This window comes from Phascolarctos cinereus, unplaced genomic scaffold, assembly GCF_003287225.1.
Source record: "Phascolarctos cinereus isolate Bilbo 61053 unplaced genomic scaffold, phaCin_HiC Scaffold_4;HRSCAF=312, whole genome shotgun sequence".
In the NCBI taxonomy this organism is placed as follows: domain Eukaryota; kingdom Metazoa; phylum Chordata; class Mammalia; order Diprotodontia; family Phascolarctidae; genus Phascolarctos; species Phascolarctos cinereus.
The window spans coordinates 471,006,277-471,027,359 of record NW_027555847.1 but is presented as its reverse complement, the minus strand read 5'-3'; the positions used below and the strand labels follow the sequence as shown (position 1 = coordinate 471,027,359).

Sequence of the window (21,083 nt, the reverse complement as noted above, 5' to 3'; positions counted from 1 at the left end):
GAGACAGTATAGCTTCATCAATATCAAGTCATGCCACATTCATGACATTTTGACAGTTACTAGACATATAACAGAAGAATATTGCAGATACATTTTACCTAGATTGCAGCAAAATATTTAGCGAATTTTTTTCATTCTATTCTTAGGGAAGAAAGATGAGTATTAGAAGATAGTAAACTTTGATGAATCCAGGACTGGTTGAATGACTAAACCAAAAGAGTAATCCAGTCATTCAGTGTCAGTTGGGAGGAAGATTTCTAATGGAGTGTGTCAGGGATCTATCATCTGCCCTGCATTGCTTAATTTTTTCAATAAAAAACTTGAAGTCATAAATGGCATGCATATCAAATATTCAGGTAACACAGAGTTAGAAATATTGGCCACACACTGGATGACAGGAACCACATAGAGAGGGTAAAACATTTGATCACGTATAAGAAGACAAAATTCAAGAGGGAAAATGTAAATTTCACACTTGAATTTAAAAAATCAACTTCATTAAGTACACATTGGGGAAAGTGTTGATAGACTATAAATTGTCTTTAAAAGATCTGAGGATTTTAGTGGATCACAAGCTCATAATGAAATAACAGTGTGATATGGCAGTCAAACCATTAAAATCCATAGTTTTCAGGACAAGAGAAGCAATACTTTGCCTTTGTCAGATGCATCTGGAATAGTATATTCAGTTCTGGATACCACATTTTAGAAAGGACATTGATAGACTAGAAAACATTCAGAGGAGGGCAACTAGAATGACCTTGAAAACTAGTTGAACCAACTTGGGATTTTTATTCTGGAAAAAAGAAAACTTAGAAGACAAATGACAGCTGTTATGAAGTGTTTAAAGTGATGTTATATAAAAGTCTACAAGGAACTAGATTTGGTTTGGTTTGGTCCCAAAGGGCAGAACTATACTATGGGTAAACATTTCAGAAAGGCAGATTCTGGCCTGATATATGGGTAAGTTTCTTAACAATTAGATCTATTCAAAGGTGGAATGGACTGCCTTCAGAGGAACCAAGGGCAAGATGACTCTTTCTGGTGTTGCATAGAGGATTGTTGGTCAGGTACAGATTTGATTGATGGTCTTCAATATTTCTTCCAAACAATTCTGGGGCCCAAATCTTCTGATTCACAGTCAATAGGGACATAGCATTGAGAGCTGTAAGGGACATTAGAGATGGTCTATTTTAGTTGCTTCACTTCACAGTTGAGAAAACAGAGGGTTAGAGAGGTTAAAAGATTGCCTACAAAATCTTGTCTACACAAGTAGGCAGTAGTAGAACCAGAACTCAAACCCACTTTAGCTGACTCCAAATTCAGCAAAGCCAAGATTCAATCCCAAGTCCTCTGACTGCAAATCTGCTTTTGTCCAGTTCTCTTTCTAATATATTACATCAATCAAATTCCTTTCTCACACTCTCCTATTCAAATTGGCCTTATTATTCCTCATATGATGTCATTCCATCTTTGCACTTCTTTCCTGATTGGCCCTATACCTGGAATGCATGTTCACCTCACCTTTACCTCTTAGATTACTTTGGTTTCATTGACATTCTGCTTAAACAATACCTTTGGCATGAAACATTTCCTGATACTGCAGAAGCTAATGCCCTCCTGTCCAAAAATTTTCCTTATTTTTATTTTGTGTATAGTTTAGAGGAAGCTAGGTGGTACAGTGGATAGAGTGCTGAATCTAGAGTCAAGAAGATCTGAGTTCAAATCTAGTCAATGGCACTTACTAGATTGTGACCCTTGGCAAATCACATAACCACTGCATCAGTTTCTCCATCTATAAAATGGAGGTGACGATGATAATAGTAATAATAATAATAATAATAATAAGACTTCCCAGGGTTATTGTGAGAAAAAATAAAATTTGTAAAACACTTTGCAAAACTTTAAGTGCTATATAAATGGAATTATTATTATTATTACTGTTTTATGTGCTTATTTATATACATGCTATCTCCCTTGATAGAATATAAGTTCCTGTAGGACAAGGACTATTTCATTTTTAATCTTTGTCTCTAGCACCTGGCAAAGTGGTTGGCACATAGTAGGTACTTAATAAATGTTTAACGATTGAGCTATTGATACTAGGATTCATAAACAAAAAAAGATAAAAAACGTAGCTATTAATTAGGCTTCGTTCCAAGGTTCTAAAAAGCTGAGAGCTTGTGAGGAGCAGGTGTGTTACATTGAAGTCTGTGCCAAGCTGGACTGACAGCAGTTTACCATGTCCATGTGAAAGAGTTCTGCATGCCTGATCAGGAAAGTCCAAGCAGAAAATACACATTAGTAACTCACAATTATTCCCACAGTGAGTAATGGAGTCTAATTAGGAATCTGATTTTCAGTAAATTAGGATTTTACACTTGCTATAACTCCAATTTCTCGCATCTGTCCAGTCTCATGAACTGCTGCATCTGTTGCTAATCTTAACGTCAAAGGCCATATTCTACCCTTGCCATAGCAACGTGGATCAGCTTGAAATCCCAGTAGCTCAAGAGGTCAGGGGACAAAATAACAATAATGAAACACATTTATATGGTACATGAAATGACTACGAAGAAATTATACCGATATTATGTCACTGGGTTCTTATAATGCCGTGAGGTATGTGCTACAAGGACTATTATACCCTTTTTACAGATTATTAAAGTGAGGCTCCAAAAAGTTAGGTTGCTTGTTCAAGGTCACATAGCTAATAAGTATTTAAATGCAAGACTTTTAATCCCAAGCCTTTCTGCTATCACAAACCTAAAGGTAGATTGGATCTCAGAGGCCATCAAGTCCAACCAGCACCTGAGTAAGAATCCCCTCAATATGCAACAAAGTGGCCAGTTAGCTGTTGTTTAAAGCGTTTTAGTGAGAGGGGGAACCTAAATACAACCCAGGGCAGCTTGTTCTGCTCTTGGATAGCTCTAAGCATTAAGTGGTTTTTTCATACATCAATCATACAGGCTTCTTTCAGCTTACAGCCATCATTCTAAGCCAAGGATAGTGTTTTATGGCACCTTGCTTGAGGGAAAGCTCACTTGGTGATGGCACATACATTGTTTCTAGTTGTGCCTTTGTCTGTGCCTTTCCCCTGCCTTCAGGCTGACGACTTTGGCCTCGCTTAAATCCAATAGATATGCTTGTGATTTCATAGGTCCTCTCTGAGAATGAAGGATGAATAACAAAAACAACAATGCTGCAGATTCACCTCTATTTTCTCCTTCCAATCCTGTATAAAGAAAGAGAAATCAGGCTATACTTGTAGCATTTTTAGGCAGGTTGTGGTGGAGTATATGAGGAGGTAAACTTGGATCAAACTCAAAACCAAGAAAGGAAAACCCAGAGTGAAGTTAAACCGTAATCTAAAAGCCACCATGCAATGAAACAGGCTCACTTAAGGAGTGATTGAAAAGCAGAAATAATCATTCTTAAAGATGGAAGAGACTTCAAGCGATTATGTGATTCAGCTCCTCTGTTCAGGAAGATGAGGTATTCTTTCCATTTTTAAGATGAGGCACTCAAAACTCTGAAAGGTGAAATTATGTGTCCAATGTCACATAGCTGGTAAATGTGTGAGGTAGTGGAATAAGGCTTGATTTTGAGGACAGAAGCCACAGATGCAAATCCCAGCTCTGCTACTAACTTTCTGTGTGACATTGGAAAACACTTAACTTCTCTGGTCCTTAACTTCTCGATCTGTAAAATTTGAAGACTTAACTAGACTATCTCTAATATCCTTTCCAACTCTAAAATCTTATGTTTTCTAAACAATGGAGTGAGAAAGCTGTTTTCTCCCCATCTAAGCACTCTTTTCATTATCTATGCTACTCTGTTCTCAAAGATTTTCAAGGACTATTAGAAAATACTCAAGAGACAACACTATTGAATGAATATTTTTCATCATTGAATGAATAAAGATATTCAATAAATGCTATGAAATGAATCATATTCATGAAAAACCATTTATTAAACGTTGACTATGTTCCAAAGACTGTGCTAAGTGATGGGGGTACAAATGAAAAATCAAGGTAGTCCTTGATTTTAAAGAAATCATATTTTAAATGGGGGAGATAGCACATATAGGAGGCTTTAAGATACAGTAGTCCTAAGGGTGCAGCTATAAGCACAGATTATAAGGACTATTATATAAGTCATCTTGGCAGGAAAAGTAGCAATCCCTGGGTATCTGGAGGGCATATTATCAGGGCATATTGTAAGGTCCTTTTCTCCTCTTCTCTGGATGCTAACCTCTCCAATCACTAAATAAAATAAAAATGAATATAAGAGTGTTTTAAAATGAATAGAAATCGACTCATGGTGGTTTGACCATATTTAAGTGAGAAGAGACAAAAGTGAATCATATGGGGGGAATAAAAAAGTTATTTTGGCCTTCTAGAGGCAGAAAGGTAAAGATCCTGTTACCAGAAAAGGCATTTATCACCCAAGTAAGATAAGAAAGTAATGTCCAGGGGGTGCTAGGTGGCAAAGGGGATAGAGTACCGGCCCTGAAGTCAGGAGGACCTGAGTTCAAATCTGGTCTCAGACCAAACACTTGACACTTAGTAGCTGTATGACCCTGGGCAAGTCACTTAACCCCAATTGCCTAAAAAATTTAAAAACAAGAAAAAAAAAGAAAGTAATGTCCTGTCTGAATTATTCCATGTATGACTGACATGTCGGTTCAAGAGTATGGGGGTAGCATAGGGGTGGGGGAAAATGTCATTTACCTGCACACACACATATTGCCACCGCATTCTAGTTTATAGCAACTCTAACCCCACATTATTCTCAATATCTGAACTTATATATTTTTCAAATTTTTAAGACCTCAGATTTTATTCAGTGATTAGTTTGCACATGATATGTAACATCACTATGTACATTCTTCATTATCAAGTCCAAATAAAGATGTTTTTCCCATTATTTTAGTTAGAAGAGCAAACCCAAGTTAGTTACTTTCATTGTACCCTAGACCCCCTCAGCTTAACTATAAAATAACATGGACATAGTGGAGTAGACATCCTACCTTTAGATAAATCACAGTTGGCCCCAAGCTGAGAAGGAGGAATTTCCTCTCTTGAGATTTGGGAGGGTTGGAAAATACCAATCACAAATAGGCTGGGAGCGGAAAATCTTCCTCTTGCTGCAGATGCCACTAAGCCAGAAAAGCTTTAATTAGGAAACATAATTACATTTCCCAGTTTGTTCACCCTGAATATTTCTTCTGTTCTTCAGAACTTCCAGGATGTATGCCTGGGAGAGAATAAATATTTATTCTTATGTAACTCATGACCTTGCAACTTGAGCTCTGAGCTTGTACAGAACAGATTTAATCCGGGGGGGGGCCTTCAAAGAATCATATCATTTTGGTTTAATTTATCCCCACCCACAGTTTCCTTTGAGAAATCTCATAATAAAGCTCATGTCTGGATCTCCACAGATATGGGTAAAAGAACACACTGCTCTCATGCAAGAACTTGATTGCAATCATATTGGGTATAGACAACATTTGTTTCATCCCCCCTCCAAAAAAAAAAGTAGAAAGCACACAAATGACTCACAATAGACCATAAACAATCAATATAATTATCCTCCCTCTCTGGTGAAGCCCATCTTAACCTCAGTGTCAGTTTAGCTGCAAGACTTGTAACATTAACCCTATAATTTGGACTCCTCTTCCGAAGAAAAGTGAATTGTCTGTGAAGAAAGCAATCTATTAATTAGCGAGGCAAGCCCCTTCCCATAAGACTTTAACAAATCCTAAAAAATAAAGCAAGGATTCACCCTCAAGTCCTCTTACCCCCAAATTGTTTGTTCCATTAGACTGAATTCTCTTGTATTGTAAAGTTTTTTATTGTTACTTTTTGAGAAGTATAAATCTAGGAGGTATTTCTGTTTGGTAAAAATGTATTACAGGTGTATTATATTATAGGAGTATTTTAAGGTTCCTGCCATTTCTCCCGTGATATCTTTGACTAAGAACAGCCCCGGATATGGTAAATTAGTTGTTCTTCTCTCTTATTTTTTCTTAGGCCAATTAATAAAAGGACAATCTAATGCTAATCTGATCTTACATCTCTATTGCTAACTGTTCCATGTAATTATAAATTCATCGAATATATTTCAAATACTTGCGTATTATAGATTCAAGATGCCAATGACAAAATTATGCTAAATACTCTCATTTTAAGATAATTTCGCACTTATTCTTTGAATACTTAATCAGAAGCACAGTATAATGGAATAAGTTTTCAGAACTGAGCTCAGAAATTCACTCATACAGACTTTCTTTATATCTTCTCTGTAGTGTGATTAATGTCATAAATTTTTATGGATTTGTTTTGTAGAGAACGATGGCATAAATTCTGCTCCCTTTTGGATGGAGACCACCATACATGGCCTGAATGTCCTACAGCTTTCCAGGAATAAGAAAAAGACCCTCTAGCTGTCTTTCTGTGCAGCAGCTTGGCAGTGAAGCAGCTCTTGAATGGGTTAAGTTCCAGAAAACTATCACTTGAATGGGATCAGTCCCTTTCCTTTTAAAATATCAGAAATTGAGCCCTGGGAAAGGAGATTTAGCAAAGATGACCCACTTACAAGCTGGACTCAGTCCAGAGACTATAGAGAAAGCTCGTCTGGAACTGAACGAAAATCCAGATATATTGCATCAGGATATTCAGCAAGTCCGGGACATGATCATCACCAGACCTGACATTGGATTTTTACGTACAGATGATGCCTTCATCTTGAGATTTCTTCGAGCTAGGAAGTTTCACCAAACAGATGCCTTTAGACTACTGGCTCAGTACTTCCAGTACCGCCAGCTAAACCTGGACATGTTCAAAAACTTCAAGGCTGATGACCCAGGAATCAAGCGGGCTCTGATTGATGGATTTCCTGGAGTACTGGAAAAGAGAGATCACTATGGCAGGAAGATCCTTTTGCTCTTTGCAGCCAATTGGGATCAGAGTAGGTAAATGTAGATAGTGTCTTTATTTTTTTTTCTTTTTTTGAAAATACATATACACAGAATTATTCCCACTTGGGATATTTTGTCCTCATATAATGAGCATTCCATGGACTACATTCATATGTGGAGCCAAAGCATGTCTTGAAATTTAATCCTCCATTGTCCAAAAGACTTCATTGTCATTAGTATCCCTTCCTCAATTTACTGCAGCATTCTAAGCAAAGTAGACCATTTATTTTAATGACATTTGATTATCCTTCTAGAAGTAAGAGACACAGTGGTTCTCTTCTGTGAAAAAAAGTTGGCTCAGTAAGTCACTTTTAAAAATCAAGTGTCTGCAAACAAAACAATTGCCCTTAATGCTTTCCTTTCTCTCTGATGATTTCAGTGTCCCATCTCCAAATATCTATAAGATATTTCCTGTGGTTTTAGCTTTCATACAACACTATTTTTGGAAATAAGACTAGGCTTTGTAAAGGGACTGCATTAAACTCAACAAAATAGGCCAAGCAAGTTTTGTAATATTAAACCAGCTGTCAGTGTTAAGGGCAGGCAATGGCTGGTACTTACTCTCGCCCACCCTGGAAACCAATGGAAAATGTATACTTGACCTTCAGGCATAATTTTACTCTGAGAAAACATTTTATTGGTAAAAAACTCATTTGTTCCAAGGTTGGTCAGGAATGTAGATATGATTAGGCTATATATTGTTCTTTCCACTTTTTCTATATTATAAATTAGTAATAAGAGGAAATTATCCAGACCCAACTAAGGAAGCCTTTGATGTTCCAGTTGAATTGGAAGAATTTGCCATTCTCTGTGCTGTGAAAGTATGAGTGTGGAATTTCATATTTGGAATTATGAAAAGCAAGGAAATGTGGAAGCTTATGAAAAGACTTATCATGCTGATTCCATTCAAGTCTATTCTATAAAAGTATTCCATTATTTGAGGCAGATGATGAGTTTAACATCATTAAGTGGTGATTTACTTATAATAAGTTCAGAAGGTGGTACTGTGTCTAGTTGTGATAGGCTCTATGTTTAATTTCTAGTATTGAATATTTTGAAAGCCAATTGATGGATATAAGAATGAACAAATGTCAGGGGAAATAATAAAAGATGGTCCTAAAAAAATCTGAGACCCACACCTAAAAAGTGGTCTCTTTCACTCTTTGGTCACTAGGCTCTTGTACTTTCCATTTTCTAGACAGGGAGTCTACGCCAATATAAAGCAAGTTCTTCCAAATTGAAATGTACTCTTTGGCCACAACCTTCTTTCCCCTTTCCCTAAGAGAGTGAGACACAGGCTGCTTCATGGGGAGAGAGAGAGAGAGAGAGAGAGAGAGAGAGAGAGAGAGAGAGAGAGAGAGAGAGAGAGAGAGAGAGAGATTGGGTGGAAAAGGTGGGAAGGGAGAGACAGAGACAGAGAAAGATAGAGATAGAGAAAGAGCCAGGATATACTCACACAGAAAGAGAGTCAGACAGAGAAAGGAGACAGAGACAGACAAAAGGAGGGAGGGAGGGAATAAACAAGGAAGGGAGGGAGGGAAGAAGAGAAAGAGCATAAAGGGAACCTAACTTGTTAAAAAAAAACCTGTCAGTGCTTAGGTCAGATATGGAACACGTTTCGGAAAGCTATCAAAACAAAGGTGCTAATAAAGATGAAATAAAGAATAAAATCTAGTTCCCTATATTGTTATTTCCAATTATACATATCTTTTTTGTTCTCTGCCAAAACTCTTGTTTATTGCTAAAAACCCAGAGCCTCTGTGTGATTCCAAAGGCCTGCCAAGTGGTGATTTCATTTTGTTCTCACTGGGCTAAAGACCATGAAGTGATAGGAAAGTATTATAGGAAAGGTTTATTGGGTATTAAAATAGTTATTAATATGTATTAAGCTATGTAAATCTTGTTCACGTAGGCCTAGATGTCTCAAAGGGAAAGTGTAGGATGAGTGATGGGATCACTTAGCCTCGCAGGGAGGGTTCCCTGCCACTTTGACTTGTTCTATAGATTTGTGAATATTGCAACAGTTTTGGAATTGGAGAAACAAATAGTCTTTGCATTGTGACTGAAGAAGAAACTAGACTTCTCCAGAAAACAGACATCTTCCTATATACTTGTTCCTTGCACTGGCCATGTCAGAATTACCAAAGTCAGATTACTGTTTCATCAAAATGATTTCAGTTTAGCTAATGACTTTCAGAGAGTTACTCATAAAATGAAAATGGCAATTTTTGAAATGGAAGAGTTTAGCTCTAGTATTTAATAAAGAATAGGATGCCTGGTGAGTCCTTTGATCCTGATCAGGTGAAGCCAGAAGTGAAAAAACACTTTGACAATGATAAAACTTTACTATCAGCCCTTTTCATCTTTCTAACATCCTTGCAAAAACACATTGGTTACTGTTCGTTTATGAGCTCACCTTTGGAGCTGATATCATTGCATTCTTCAAAAATCATGTTTGTTATTGCTTTATCTCCAGGGCCCCGAGGTCTTTTAGTGGAACAATAAATATGGAATCATGAATCTATTATTTCTGGTGTGGTCAGTGATGGACCATGGCAGAATCAAACTATATATATCAGTATGGAAGGATTCCACTTATGCTTATCAAGGAGTATAGTTTCTAGAGGCAACATATTCTTGTCAATACCCCCCAAATTACCTAGAAAAAATGGGAAAAAATTCAGGCTATCCTACAGATGATCTGAAAAATATACAATTAGACTCTGGGTTAGCCCAACCCTGATTAGGAGACCATGGTAAATCAACTAATCTTAGTTTCTTTACTTGTAAACCACAATAGAATTGGGTTACTATGGAAAGATTAAAAAAAGTTCTGTGAGGTACCCGGATGCAAGAAACTGTGGAAAATGAAGTATCAACATGTACTGCACGTCTAATAACCACATATTATGTCAGTGTCCCTTGATGTTTGAAATGAATCTTTTGAAAAATGGTAGTCACAATATATAGCTTTCAACTTTTCAATGACCAGGTCTCCATGACAGTATTGTGAACAATTCTACACTCCTATTTGAAAAGGGATGTGGAAAAATTGGAGAAGAACCAGAGAAAAGCAATGAAAATAATGAACGGGTTGGAAAATAAGATCTTTAAATAAAATAGGTCTTTAAAGGAAAGAAAAGAGAGTAAGGGTAATTCAGTTTGAAAAAAGAAGGCTAATGAACAACTTAATTACCACCTTCAAGTATGTAAAGAGTTATTATAAGAAGGGAACTGATCCAGTGTTCTCTATCTCCAAAGAAGATAGATCTGGAAGAGATAGCTTTAAATTGATACCTAAACTCAATTGGCATAACATTCTGAGCCATGACCTCAAGCCAATCAAGAACCACGAAGTATGAAACCTCAGTAGTGCTGGTATCTACAAATTATGACCCCATTCTGTTATCAGAGTCACAGAATTTTAGAGCTAAAAGGGACCTCAGCGGCCATATGCTCCAACCTATACCTTCCCAAAGCCTGACTGAAATATGCCTGACAAGTGGTCATCTAGCCTTTGCTTAGAGAGCTCCACTGAAAGAGAGCCCACCATCTCCCCAAGAAGCTCATTCCACTCATGGAAAGTTCTAATTGTCAGGAAGTATTTGCTGACAACAAGTTTAAATTCATCTCTTTGCAACTTCTACCCCATTGTTCCAAGTTCTGCTCTCTGAACCAGTAGCATGGAAGGAAGTAGAAGCAGGAAAAGCTCTGAGTAGGCTTTGCCATGAACCAGCAAGTCTCTTAACCTCTCTGGGCTTCAGTTTCCCCGTTTAGAAAATGAGGAGGCTGTATTAGATGAATTCTGAGGCCCTTTCTAGCTCTAAATTGAGTTAGTTCAATATAAGGACCTTAAAGATTTCACACATTCCATGTCTATAATTCTATGATACTAAATCTTAGTTCTTTCATTTAGCATTTTAAACAGTTGAATTACCTCTGTGTACCCAACAAGAATATTCTGCAACAGTCTTATTATTTTGCATAGCAATAAAACTAGCAATGATTTACTAACCTCAAAGGCACACTTAAATATGAACTGTCAATTTTCAGGACCTAGAGAATAGTGAAAACAATTTTAATTACCAAATCACTATTTCATGTCATTTGTTCTCTTCTATTATGTTACTTTAGTAAAATACTAGGTAGCAATACAGCAAAACATTGGAATAGGAATAAGCTATGTAACATGGTACAATATGACAAATTTTTGCTAAAATTTTTAGAAAGATTTTTTTTATTTCAGAGAAAAGAAAAACTACACACTTTAAGAATAGACGGTCTCTACGCTCCCTCTCAGCTCTAAAATGCTATCATTCCAATCCAATCTAACAAGTATTTAACTACAACAACATGTGGACTGCCTCAAGGGCTAATGAAACATGTTTCTCTTCACTGGAAGTCTTAAAGTGTGGATGATCACTTGCCAGTTAATTGATAAAGGAGATTCTGGGACAAGTAGATTGGACTTGATGGCATCTGAAGACTATTCCAATTCTGAGATCTAGTGATCAGCCAAGAGATAATTGCAGAGGTAGAATAACCACTAATCATGTGATTTAAGGTCTATTCTAATCCAAGTCTTCTTCAAGGTGTCTTTGGTGCGATTGATCTGCTCCTGCAGGTTCAGGGTTCCTTCAGAAATGAGTCAGTTTCATATGTCTATGTGGTTTCTGTTAGGATCTCTTAGGCAGTCCTCATGAACTAGTATCCCTAGGAGCCCTAGTGAAGCTGTTACAAACCGCTGAGGATTTAATAGAAATGAGTTTCTTAATCTTTTTGTGTGTCACAGACCCCTTTGGAAGTCTGGTGAAGTCTATAGACTCCTTTTAGAAATAACGCTTTTAAATAAATAAAATAAAATACACATGATTTAAAAGGAATCCAAATATATGGAAACATGGTTACTGAAATATGTTTTAAAATATGTTCCTAGACCACAGGCTAAGAAATATTGTTCTAATATACTCTCTACACAACAGAGGTATTCTGGTCTCAGAGAAGCCCATCTAAGAACTTCCCAAATTTATCTTAGACCCGACCCACACAACTGCAGTGATTGGTCCTTGGTCCTTGGAAATTCCAGAATGTTCTCCTATCCAAGTTCTAGAACCCTAGCATTTCTAGATCTCATCTCTGTGTTGCTGCGTAATTGTGAGGCATACATCAGCTCCTCGTTGCCTTTTTAATGTGATTCAGACTGCCCTGAAGAGAGCATCAAGAATCAAGATGCTCCCTGGAGGACGGCTCAGGCAAACCTGTGGGCTTATCCAGTTTCTTTAAAAGAGAGAGGAAAAGGAAGGAGAAAGTGTCAGATCATTTCAGTGGGAGGAATAAGAAAGCAGGAGGGTTCATCAATAGTGAGAAGCCTGTCAGAAAAGTCTGCCAAAATGTGGTGAGGTAATTTCGATCTCTGCTGCAGGAAAAATGAGAAATGACATCCCACTTTATTCCCCTGTGGCCTTCAAAATGGAATGGAGAGATGGACATTTGAATAAGGGATTCAAGTTCCTTTCAGTCAAAGCTCTACACAACTGCAAATTATAGTTATCATTGTAAATTACTGCTATCGTTGTAAACATTGTCACATTAATTTTTTTTTTTAAATAGAAGACAACCTTAAGTCAGATGAGTATTTTTACTCCTTTGGAATAAGTGAATTATCCACCCAACCAGGAGGGAACATTTTGTGAAGCCTTCAAATGGTTCTACTCACACTGTGTTATATGGTAATCGACTGATTAGAGATAGCTCTGTTCTCAAATTCCCATTCCAGCTACTGATCTCTAGCTCCCTTTGCAAAGGTACCATTACAATAGTATCAATAATACTGAAGGATAATTTGTTGAGTAAAAGATGATTTCTTCTGCTTAAGACTTTATGGTGGAGGAGATCTGCCTCAATAGCATTTAGCTTTCATGTGTTTGCTAAGTTTTAATTTGCTAAGATTTAGAGAGGGTTTTTTGTTTTTGTTTCATTTTGTTTTATTGGCTTTTATTTATTTATTCATTTTGGTGGGGCAATCAGGGTTAAATTACTTGCCCAGGGTCACACAGCTAGTAAGTGTCAAGTGTCCGTGGGCGTATTTGAACTCAAGCCCTCCTGACTCCAAGGCCCGAGCTCTATCCACTGTGCCACCTGGCTGCACCTATTTTGTTGACTTTTAGAAAAGCATAGACAATCAGCAGAAGCTTTGTTGACTGCAAATGGATCTAGGCTTCATTTTGGATTCTGCTATTTTCTGAATACTACTCCATGATATAAAAGTGGACAAATTTCTGATGAATCAATGTAGGATGCAGGGTGGAAAGCAGGTGAGCTTTGTTCAGGTAGGAAGTAGGGACAGAGAAACCCCACACATGGAATGGTTACTCATATTAGGGTTGTAGGGAAAGGTTCAGAGAATTACTTTTTGCTAATTTCTGTTCCCCTAAAGTGAGACACACAGTTGGTACCTCATAGTTGCTTGTTACAGTTTGTCAGGAACTATAACAGTTAGGCAGGCTGTATTAGAGCATATCAGAGAATAGGATTTTTATACTATTGAGGTATTATGTGTTCGTGGATTGGTCTCTGAGACAGGCATTAATAATCCATTCTGTATTGGTCTCCTATACTGCTGTCCTTCCTCTCTAAGGTTACCTTTCTCCTCTGCCTTTTCTATGATGTTTGTAGCTGTCATATAGCATCTGACTTCTTCCTGAGCTATAGCCAAAAAGATAGCAGTGAGGCCGGAATTCACCACTGACATCTTTCAGAGCCTAAGGTTACCTTTCATCAATTCTGCATGTACCATATGTGTACCTATTTGTCTGCACGTTATATCCCCTATTAGAATGTAAGTTCCAAGAGGGCAGGGACTGTTTTTGCTTTTCCTTTTACTTCTAGTACTTAGTACAGTGCCTGGCACAGAGCAAGTTCTTAACTTGTTGCCTGACCTATGTTGACAATCCTGGGACCTTAGAAAATGGTATGGACCCATAGGTCCAATCCCATTATCGCAAATATCACTATATTCAAAATCCATTCATAGTCAAAGATTGTCAAATCACACCCAGGCTATATGTCTTAATAATTTCCAGAAATATTTGATTAATTAAATCCTATGGCAGTGTCAGAATTTGTCTACTTGCATAGTAATAATATTTGAATAAATGAGTATGATCATTGTTTTCACAGAGATTTTAAAAACATAACCTACTGGGACATAGAATCATAGAATCCTAGAGTTGGAAAGGATGTCAAAGATTATCTAGTCCAATGTTAGGTTTGCTACCCTTCCGTCTTCATTTTAAACACAATGATGTTATTTTGATATTCTCATCCTCATTCACTTAAACAGCACTTATTAAGTTTCATTGTTCCAGGCCCCATGCTAGGCTCTCATGTTCCAAAGACAAAAAATAGCCTCTCCTCTCAAGGAGCTTACATTCTATTTGGGGGAAGACAATATGTACATAGGAAAATATGAAATATTTTTGAAGTAAACAGAAAGTAATTCCATCAGAGAAAATCTCTAGTAGCTGAAGATCAAGAAAGATCTTATACAGCTTGTGGCACTTGGGTTGAACTTTGAAGGAAGCGAGGGATTTTAAGAGGCAAGACAGGAGAGAGTGTTTTCCAGACATGGGGTAGAGCCCGTACAAAGACAAAGAAGTGAGAGATGGGATGCTGTTGTTGTAAAAGAGGAACAACAAGTTATTCTTTACCTTCTACTTAGTCTGAAATTCAAAAGAATGATTTATTTTCTATGAACACCTCCTCAGAATGTTTTTAAATACATGAAATAAAATATGAAGAAAACTGTTATATTGAAAGTTATTTCGGAAGTTATTTAGTGTAGGATCAAGAACCCTACACTATGAAGATTTTCTAAATAACTTTGAGTTCTATTATATATTCATTCAAAACAAGCAATGTGTATTGATGAAGGGACAAATTTAGAATGCTTTTCAATGTGCCTATCTCCCTGCATCCCAGACTTACTAAATGGAAGTCATCCTTTCCACATGGGTCAGCCGAAAAGTTTCAGGCATTTTTCCTTCCAAACTCTCTTCTCAGAAACACTTTACTGCTCATACTTGGAATCCCCTTATTCCTAAGCTGTTCCCTCTCCACTGTCAACAATTTCTTTAAGTTGAGCTCAGACCTTTAAAAGCTTCCCTTTGGCAAGCTAACTCCCCTTGAGTTTGAATAGTAAGAGAAAGCTGTGAAGGTCTTAGGAGACTCGGGAGATCCTCTGAAAAATGTCAGTGGTGGATTCCAGCCTAACTGCTGTCTTTTTGGCTATAGCTCAGGAAGAAGTCAGATGTCTTATGACAGCTACAAACATCATGGAAAAGGCAGAGGAGAAGAAGGTATGCCTTTGTTTATCATATCAGTTTTCATGCCAGCTACCACTCATAACTCACACTTATAATCCTAAGAGTTTTAAATACATAGTATTCATTATCTTGGGAGATAAGGACATCTTCTTTGATTAACAGAGAGTCATGGCATCAAGAATAACTTTCTCTCAGGACAAGAGTACTAAATATAGTAGTGAAAGCTACACCAGGCTCTCAGTTAACTTGGCTTTAAATTCGTCAGGGTTCTGCCATAATCTAAGAACAGGATTTGTGTCTAGTTAGGAAGCCAGTGACTGTAAAACATGTACAAATAGAACAGCCCTTCTTAATGATGCAATTGCCTGTAAGTCATGTTCAACTTATGCCTATATTAGGCATAGCTTACATAGCGAATAAAGAACACATGGCATGTCTGGAGGCCTTTTTACTGTGAAGATTTTAAAGTGCTTCTGGGACATTCATTCTGTCAGCAATGAGGGGGGCAAGCTTTGTATTTGACCCATTTTAATCAGAGACCAATCACCTTAGAGGAGCAAATCACAGATCCAACAAATGGCCTGATTCCAATGTGAACTCCAGTCCCATGCCCTTCTGTTCTGTAACCACTCAACAGCTTTCCTTGCCTTTAAATATGTTTTGGAGATAATCTTTCTTGTTCAATGATATATGGAACTTTAAACAGCTGCTGAGAGTGATTAAATGCCACCACTTGGCTAAGGCTGTAAATCATGCTCGGAAACCATTTATTTGAGTATACTTGAAAGTAGTAGAAATTATTGCTATGACTCCACCAAAAGCAACATCAGACAGGAAAATAAAAAGCCAGTAAATTCAGTTGTAAAGGTTTTAAAGTGATGTGTTGTTTCTTTCCCATACTTTCTCCCTCAGTTTCTCACATTGCTCCTCCTTCATCACCACACATTTGTAGCCCCACAATATTTTTCTCAAACCCTATTGCACCTTCCGCCTCCCAATTTTCCCATTGCAGTTTTGTCTCTCTTAAGTTTTGTCTGACTTTCACTCTTATTTGGATTGCTGTTCAAATATTCCATTGGGGTAGGTACAGCCTGCTCTGTGGATGCATGATATGTGTTGTAATTTGTATGCATTGTATACATTGTCTCTTATTTGAACCAGGTTCAAACTCATCATCCAATCATTAGAGGCCCTCATATTTGAATCCCATTCTACTTACCCACCTGGAATGCTCAGTCTGCCCAGTCTCCTAATTATACCCTTCATTCCTCACGTATTTTTTCCTTTAGCTTTTTACACACCATAGGTACTTAATAAATATTTGCTTAAATCCTTTAGCCTTTGCTTATATTATCATTTCCTTTCCTCCATAGAGCTAAAACAGACCCTAGAGATTATTTAATCCTTCTCTGAACAATTTACAGATCAGAAAACTAAAGCTCAAAGAGGTGCATGATTTGCTCAAGTCAGTGGCAAAGCCAGGATTCCAATTTAGATTTCTCTTTACTTCCAGGACCAATGTGGTTTCCACAACACTATACTGCCTCCCAGAATGTCCTCTTCTTTCTTCTCTGCCTTTTCAGACTGTATACCATCCTTCAAGGCTCAACTCAATCCCCACCAGGAATCCTTTTCCAAATATACTAGTTCACCCTAATGTTTCTTTACTCTAAGCTCTGTAAGATTTACAGATTTTATTTAAAATTTAATTTATTTTATTTTCTATTCACAGAACAAAATAAGCATTTCTATAACATAGCACAAAAAAAAGATGATTGTACGTGAAATTACGAATCTACCATGTACATCTTGCTATTCCCTCCAAATATACAACAAAGTTATCATGTTAATATTCTCCCTCTTTTTCTCCCCTCCTTCTTGCCCCACCCCCTGCCCTAGAGATGGCTATCATTAGATACACACATATATGTATACATGCATGCATACATATATATGCCTATGTATATATGCACATATATATAAACACATACATATATGCACATATGCATATGTATGTAAAATTATTCCCTCTTTGTGATGGCAAAAAATTGGAAATTGCGGGGATCCCCATCAATTGGGGAGTAACTGAACAAATTGTGGTGTATGGTTGTGATGGAATACTAGTGTGCTATAATAAGTAATGAGCTCAATGATATTAGAAAGACATGGAAAGACTTGCACAAAAATGATGAAGAGCTAAGTGAGCAGAAAAAGAGAACCTTGTATACAGTGACAGCAGTGTTGTTTTAAGAATGACTTTGAGTGCCTAAGTCATTTGAGTATGATAAACAAAGAAATTAAAAATAAAGGACATAAGGGAAAGACGTTTTCTGAATCCAGAGTAAGAACTGATAAATAGAAGTGTACCCCATAACTCAGTTTTCTTTTATTCTCTGTTTTATGTAGTTAATATTATAAGGTAGTAAATCCAAGGAGGGCAGATGCCATGTCATATTTCTTTGGAATCCTACATGAGAAGTACTATGGTAAGGGACCAGCAGTCAGCATCTGGGAGAGATACTGGCCCATTCAGGTTTACCCCAAACACTGACTTCTCCATATGTCCACCAGAAGCAATAAGAGAAACTAAAAGAGTCCGCAAAGCCTATGGCCTTTAATTTTCAGTTTTTAGAAACCGGTTGTATTTTCCTGGACCACAGCCTCATTCTATATTTAATAAATTCTTACTGAGAAAAGTAAATTTCTGCTTATTATAAGGAAGAACTAATTTTTTATGTAAAGAGAATACTTTATTTTTTAAACACCAATTTATTTTTTATTTTTTGTTTTCAACATTCACTTTTATAAGATTTTGAGTTCTAAAGTTTTCCCTCTCCCCAAGATGGCATGTAATCTGATACAGGCTATCCATGTACAAACATATTAAACATATTTTAAGGAAGACCTTCTTAACAGAGTTGACTGTTCCTTTTCACTGGAGGTATTAATGGAGAAACTGGATGGATACTTCTCTGGGATATTTCCTATTCAGATACCAGTTGGACTAGGTGACCCCTAGGTACTTTCTATCTCAGAGAGTCTATGACTCTGGGCACTGCGGAGGAGGAAGGTGAGATTTACTATGAAGAATCTTCGCTTTCCTTTGTTCAGTGTTGCTAGGATGTGTGGGATCCCCAACAAATCAAAGTTTGATCCCAGGATGTCTATATCTTCCCTCTCTGGCTTCTGACTTGTACTTTAATACCTGTAACCCATCAGATGTGTACAGCTTCAAGGATGAGTGACTGGTCAATGTTGACTAATTAGTCTATTATATGAGTTGAGGCACTGAATATTGTATTTTACATCACATAATCAAATGTAGACTATTTCAGATTGACATTTGATCAGTGGAATTGCTTTAAAAACCCTCATATCTCATTTATTTAGCATTGTTGGGGCACGAAATATTCTCAATATTTGCATTTTCCTTATAACTACAGCTAAAGTGCAGGAGTTGTTGCTGTTGTTGTTGATGTTGTTGTTGGTTTTAACTCTGTTGGATAGAAATCTTGTGGGGCAGCTAGATGGCACAGAGGATAGAGCACTGGCCCTGAAGTCAGGAGGACATGAGTTTAAATCCAGCCTCAGACCAAACACTTGACATGTACTAGCTGTGTGACCCTAGGCAAGTCACTTAACCCCAATTGCCTAAAAAGCAAAAAGAAAAAAAAAGACAAAAGAAATCTTGCTAAAACATAATAGCTGAGGCAGAGTAGTGTCACAGTGGAAAAAGCTCTGGTCTCAGATTCAGGAAGATCAGGGTTCAAATCCTGTTTCAACAGTTATTTACTATCTGTGTGACCCTGGGGAAGTTACTTAGCCTTTCTGGGCCTCAGTTTCTTCTTTTGTAAAATGAGAGGATGGACTTGATCACCTCTGAGGTTCCTTCCAACTCTAAATCTATAAAGTGATGATCAATTTGTCCAAACATGTCTGGCATGTTTCTCTTCTTTCTTAAACATATTCTCAATTTTGTGATGATACATTCATTATTGTGAACATCAATGGGAATCAGGTGAGTAAGGGCTATTTGTCCCTGTAGCAAATGGACCCAAACCACTGGGTTTTTTTTAAGGTTTTGTGCTCATTTTAAAACTTTTTGTAAGGTTACCAGCTGTCAAGCTACCACTTCTTGCTATTATTGGTAAGCCAGCTTCTGTAAGTTCTCCCCAGCTTGTTAGAATTGCATCTGAAAATAAGAATCAAGATAAATCAAATGTAAATTCTACTTGCCGTAAGTAATTCAAATAGCCTTTAGTCTTGGACATCATGATGATTCTAGGTAATTTGACAGCTCAAAACTGCAGCTCCTGCTAAGGTGAAAGAGGTTACTCAGAACTTTGGCATATCATCTATAATAGTCCACGTGTAAGTAAGCAGGGCCAAGCCAGCAATGAGATTTAAAAAATCTTAAGATGATTAGGAATGGAAGGGAGCTCAGAGATCATGTAGTGCAACCAACCATGAAATTGTAAAGTTGTTAAAATTTGTCTTTTGTGTTTCCAGCCTCCCTTCATGCTCTGTTCCCCTCAGTGGCATCTCTACCCTCTTCAATTGTCCAAGGCTTGCTTTCTTTCTAATCCCGTTTTGTTCACAAAATAGCAAAGGATCAAGTTTGCACTTTAACCCAAACTCACTGATGTACCATTTCCCCAGTTATTTGCTTTTTAATTTTTTTAAATCTCTATTTGTAGAATTCAATTCAACACTATCTGAAATATTCTATTTCTTACATATTATTGAATTAAAGGCAATAGTAATGTGTGGTAAAATTGGGGTAAGGAGTTAGGGAAAAGGGGCCTTAGGAACATTTTCTGACTCCTCAAAATCATACTATAATAAGGCTGAGTTTAGAAGTAAATATGCTATTTTATTCAAAGTCACTTAAGGTTGTCTCAGCCATCTCGCTTCTCTATCCTTTAAACCAAATATTACCTTTTTTTTTCTTCAGGCCAGCTAGGTGGTACAGTGGATAGAAAACTGTGCCTGGAGTGAAGAAGACTCACCTTCCTGAGTTCAAATCTGGCCTCAGACACTTAGTAGCTGTGTGATCCTAGGAAAGTCACTTAACCCTGTTTGCCTCAGTTTTCTCATCTGTAAAATGAGCTGGAGAAGGAAATGGCAAACCATTCCGGTATCTTTGCCAAGAAAACCCCAAAATGGGGTCACAAAGAGTTGGACATGACTGAAAAACAACTGAACAACAAAATTTTCTCCTCTCATTCTTCTTTTCCAAGGTTCCCAGATACATTGAGTTCAAAGCCAGTCTTAATGTGTCATCTCCAGTCCTCTTTGTCCATGTCCCTGGGTCTGTTTCTCCCTTTTTATCAGTCACAGAACGATAAATCAAGTTTTTCCCCCTGCCCCGTTTTTAAATTTGCAAAGCAAATTTGATTCTCATGATCCAGATTACCTCTTGCTTTAGGCCCAAGAGCCAAAGAGCAGTAAGGAAGGAGATTTTGCTTCAGATGCAGTGGGGCCGGAAGCTAGGGGAGACTTAGGAGAGTCCTGCTATGAGAATATGTATAGAACACAGGAACCAACAGTCCTGTGACATGGGTGTGGGTGGATCAGGGGCCAGGGAACCCCAGATGTTGGGGAGTGAGACCCAGGACCTTTGTCTCTGAACATGTGTGAATGCCAGTGTGTGTTCATGTATTTAGTAATGATGATGATTAAAGTGTACTTGGTGTCAAGGAGCCTTGTCCACATTGACAGTGATTATAGATGTTCAAACACTAAAAAGTGAGAGGAGAAAACTAAGATTTGGT

General features: G+C 37.4%; 1 protein-coding gene across 1 annotated transcript in view; it reads left to right on the top strand.

The window, feature by feature from the left end:
• Positions 1 to 21,083, top strand: part of CLVS1 (clavesin 1) — a 216,018-nt gene that overhangs the window by 19,026 nt on the left and 175,909 nt on the right. The window contains 1 exon segment of the mRNA XM_021002153.2: positions 6,354 to 6,979. Coding sequence (XP_020857812.1) covers positions 6,525 to 6,979 — 455 coding nt within the window. The 5' untranslated portion in view covers positions 6,354 to 6,524.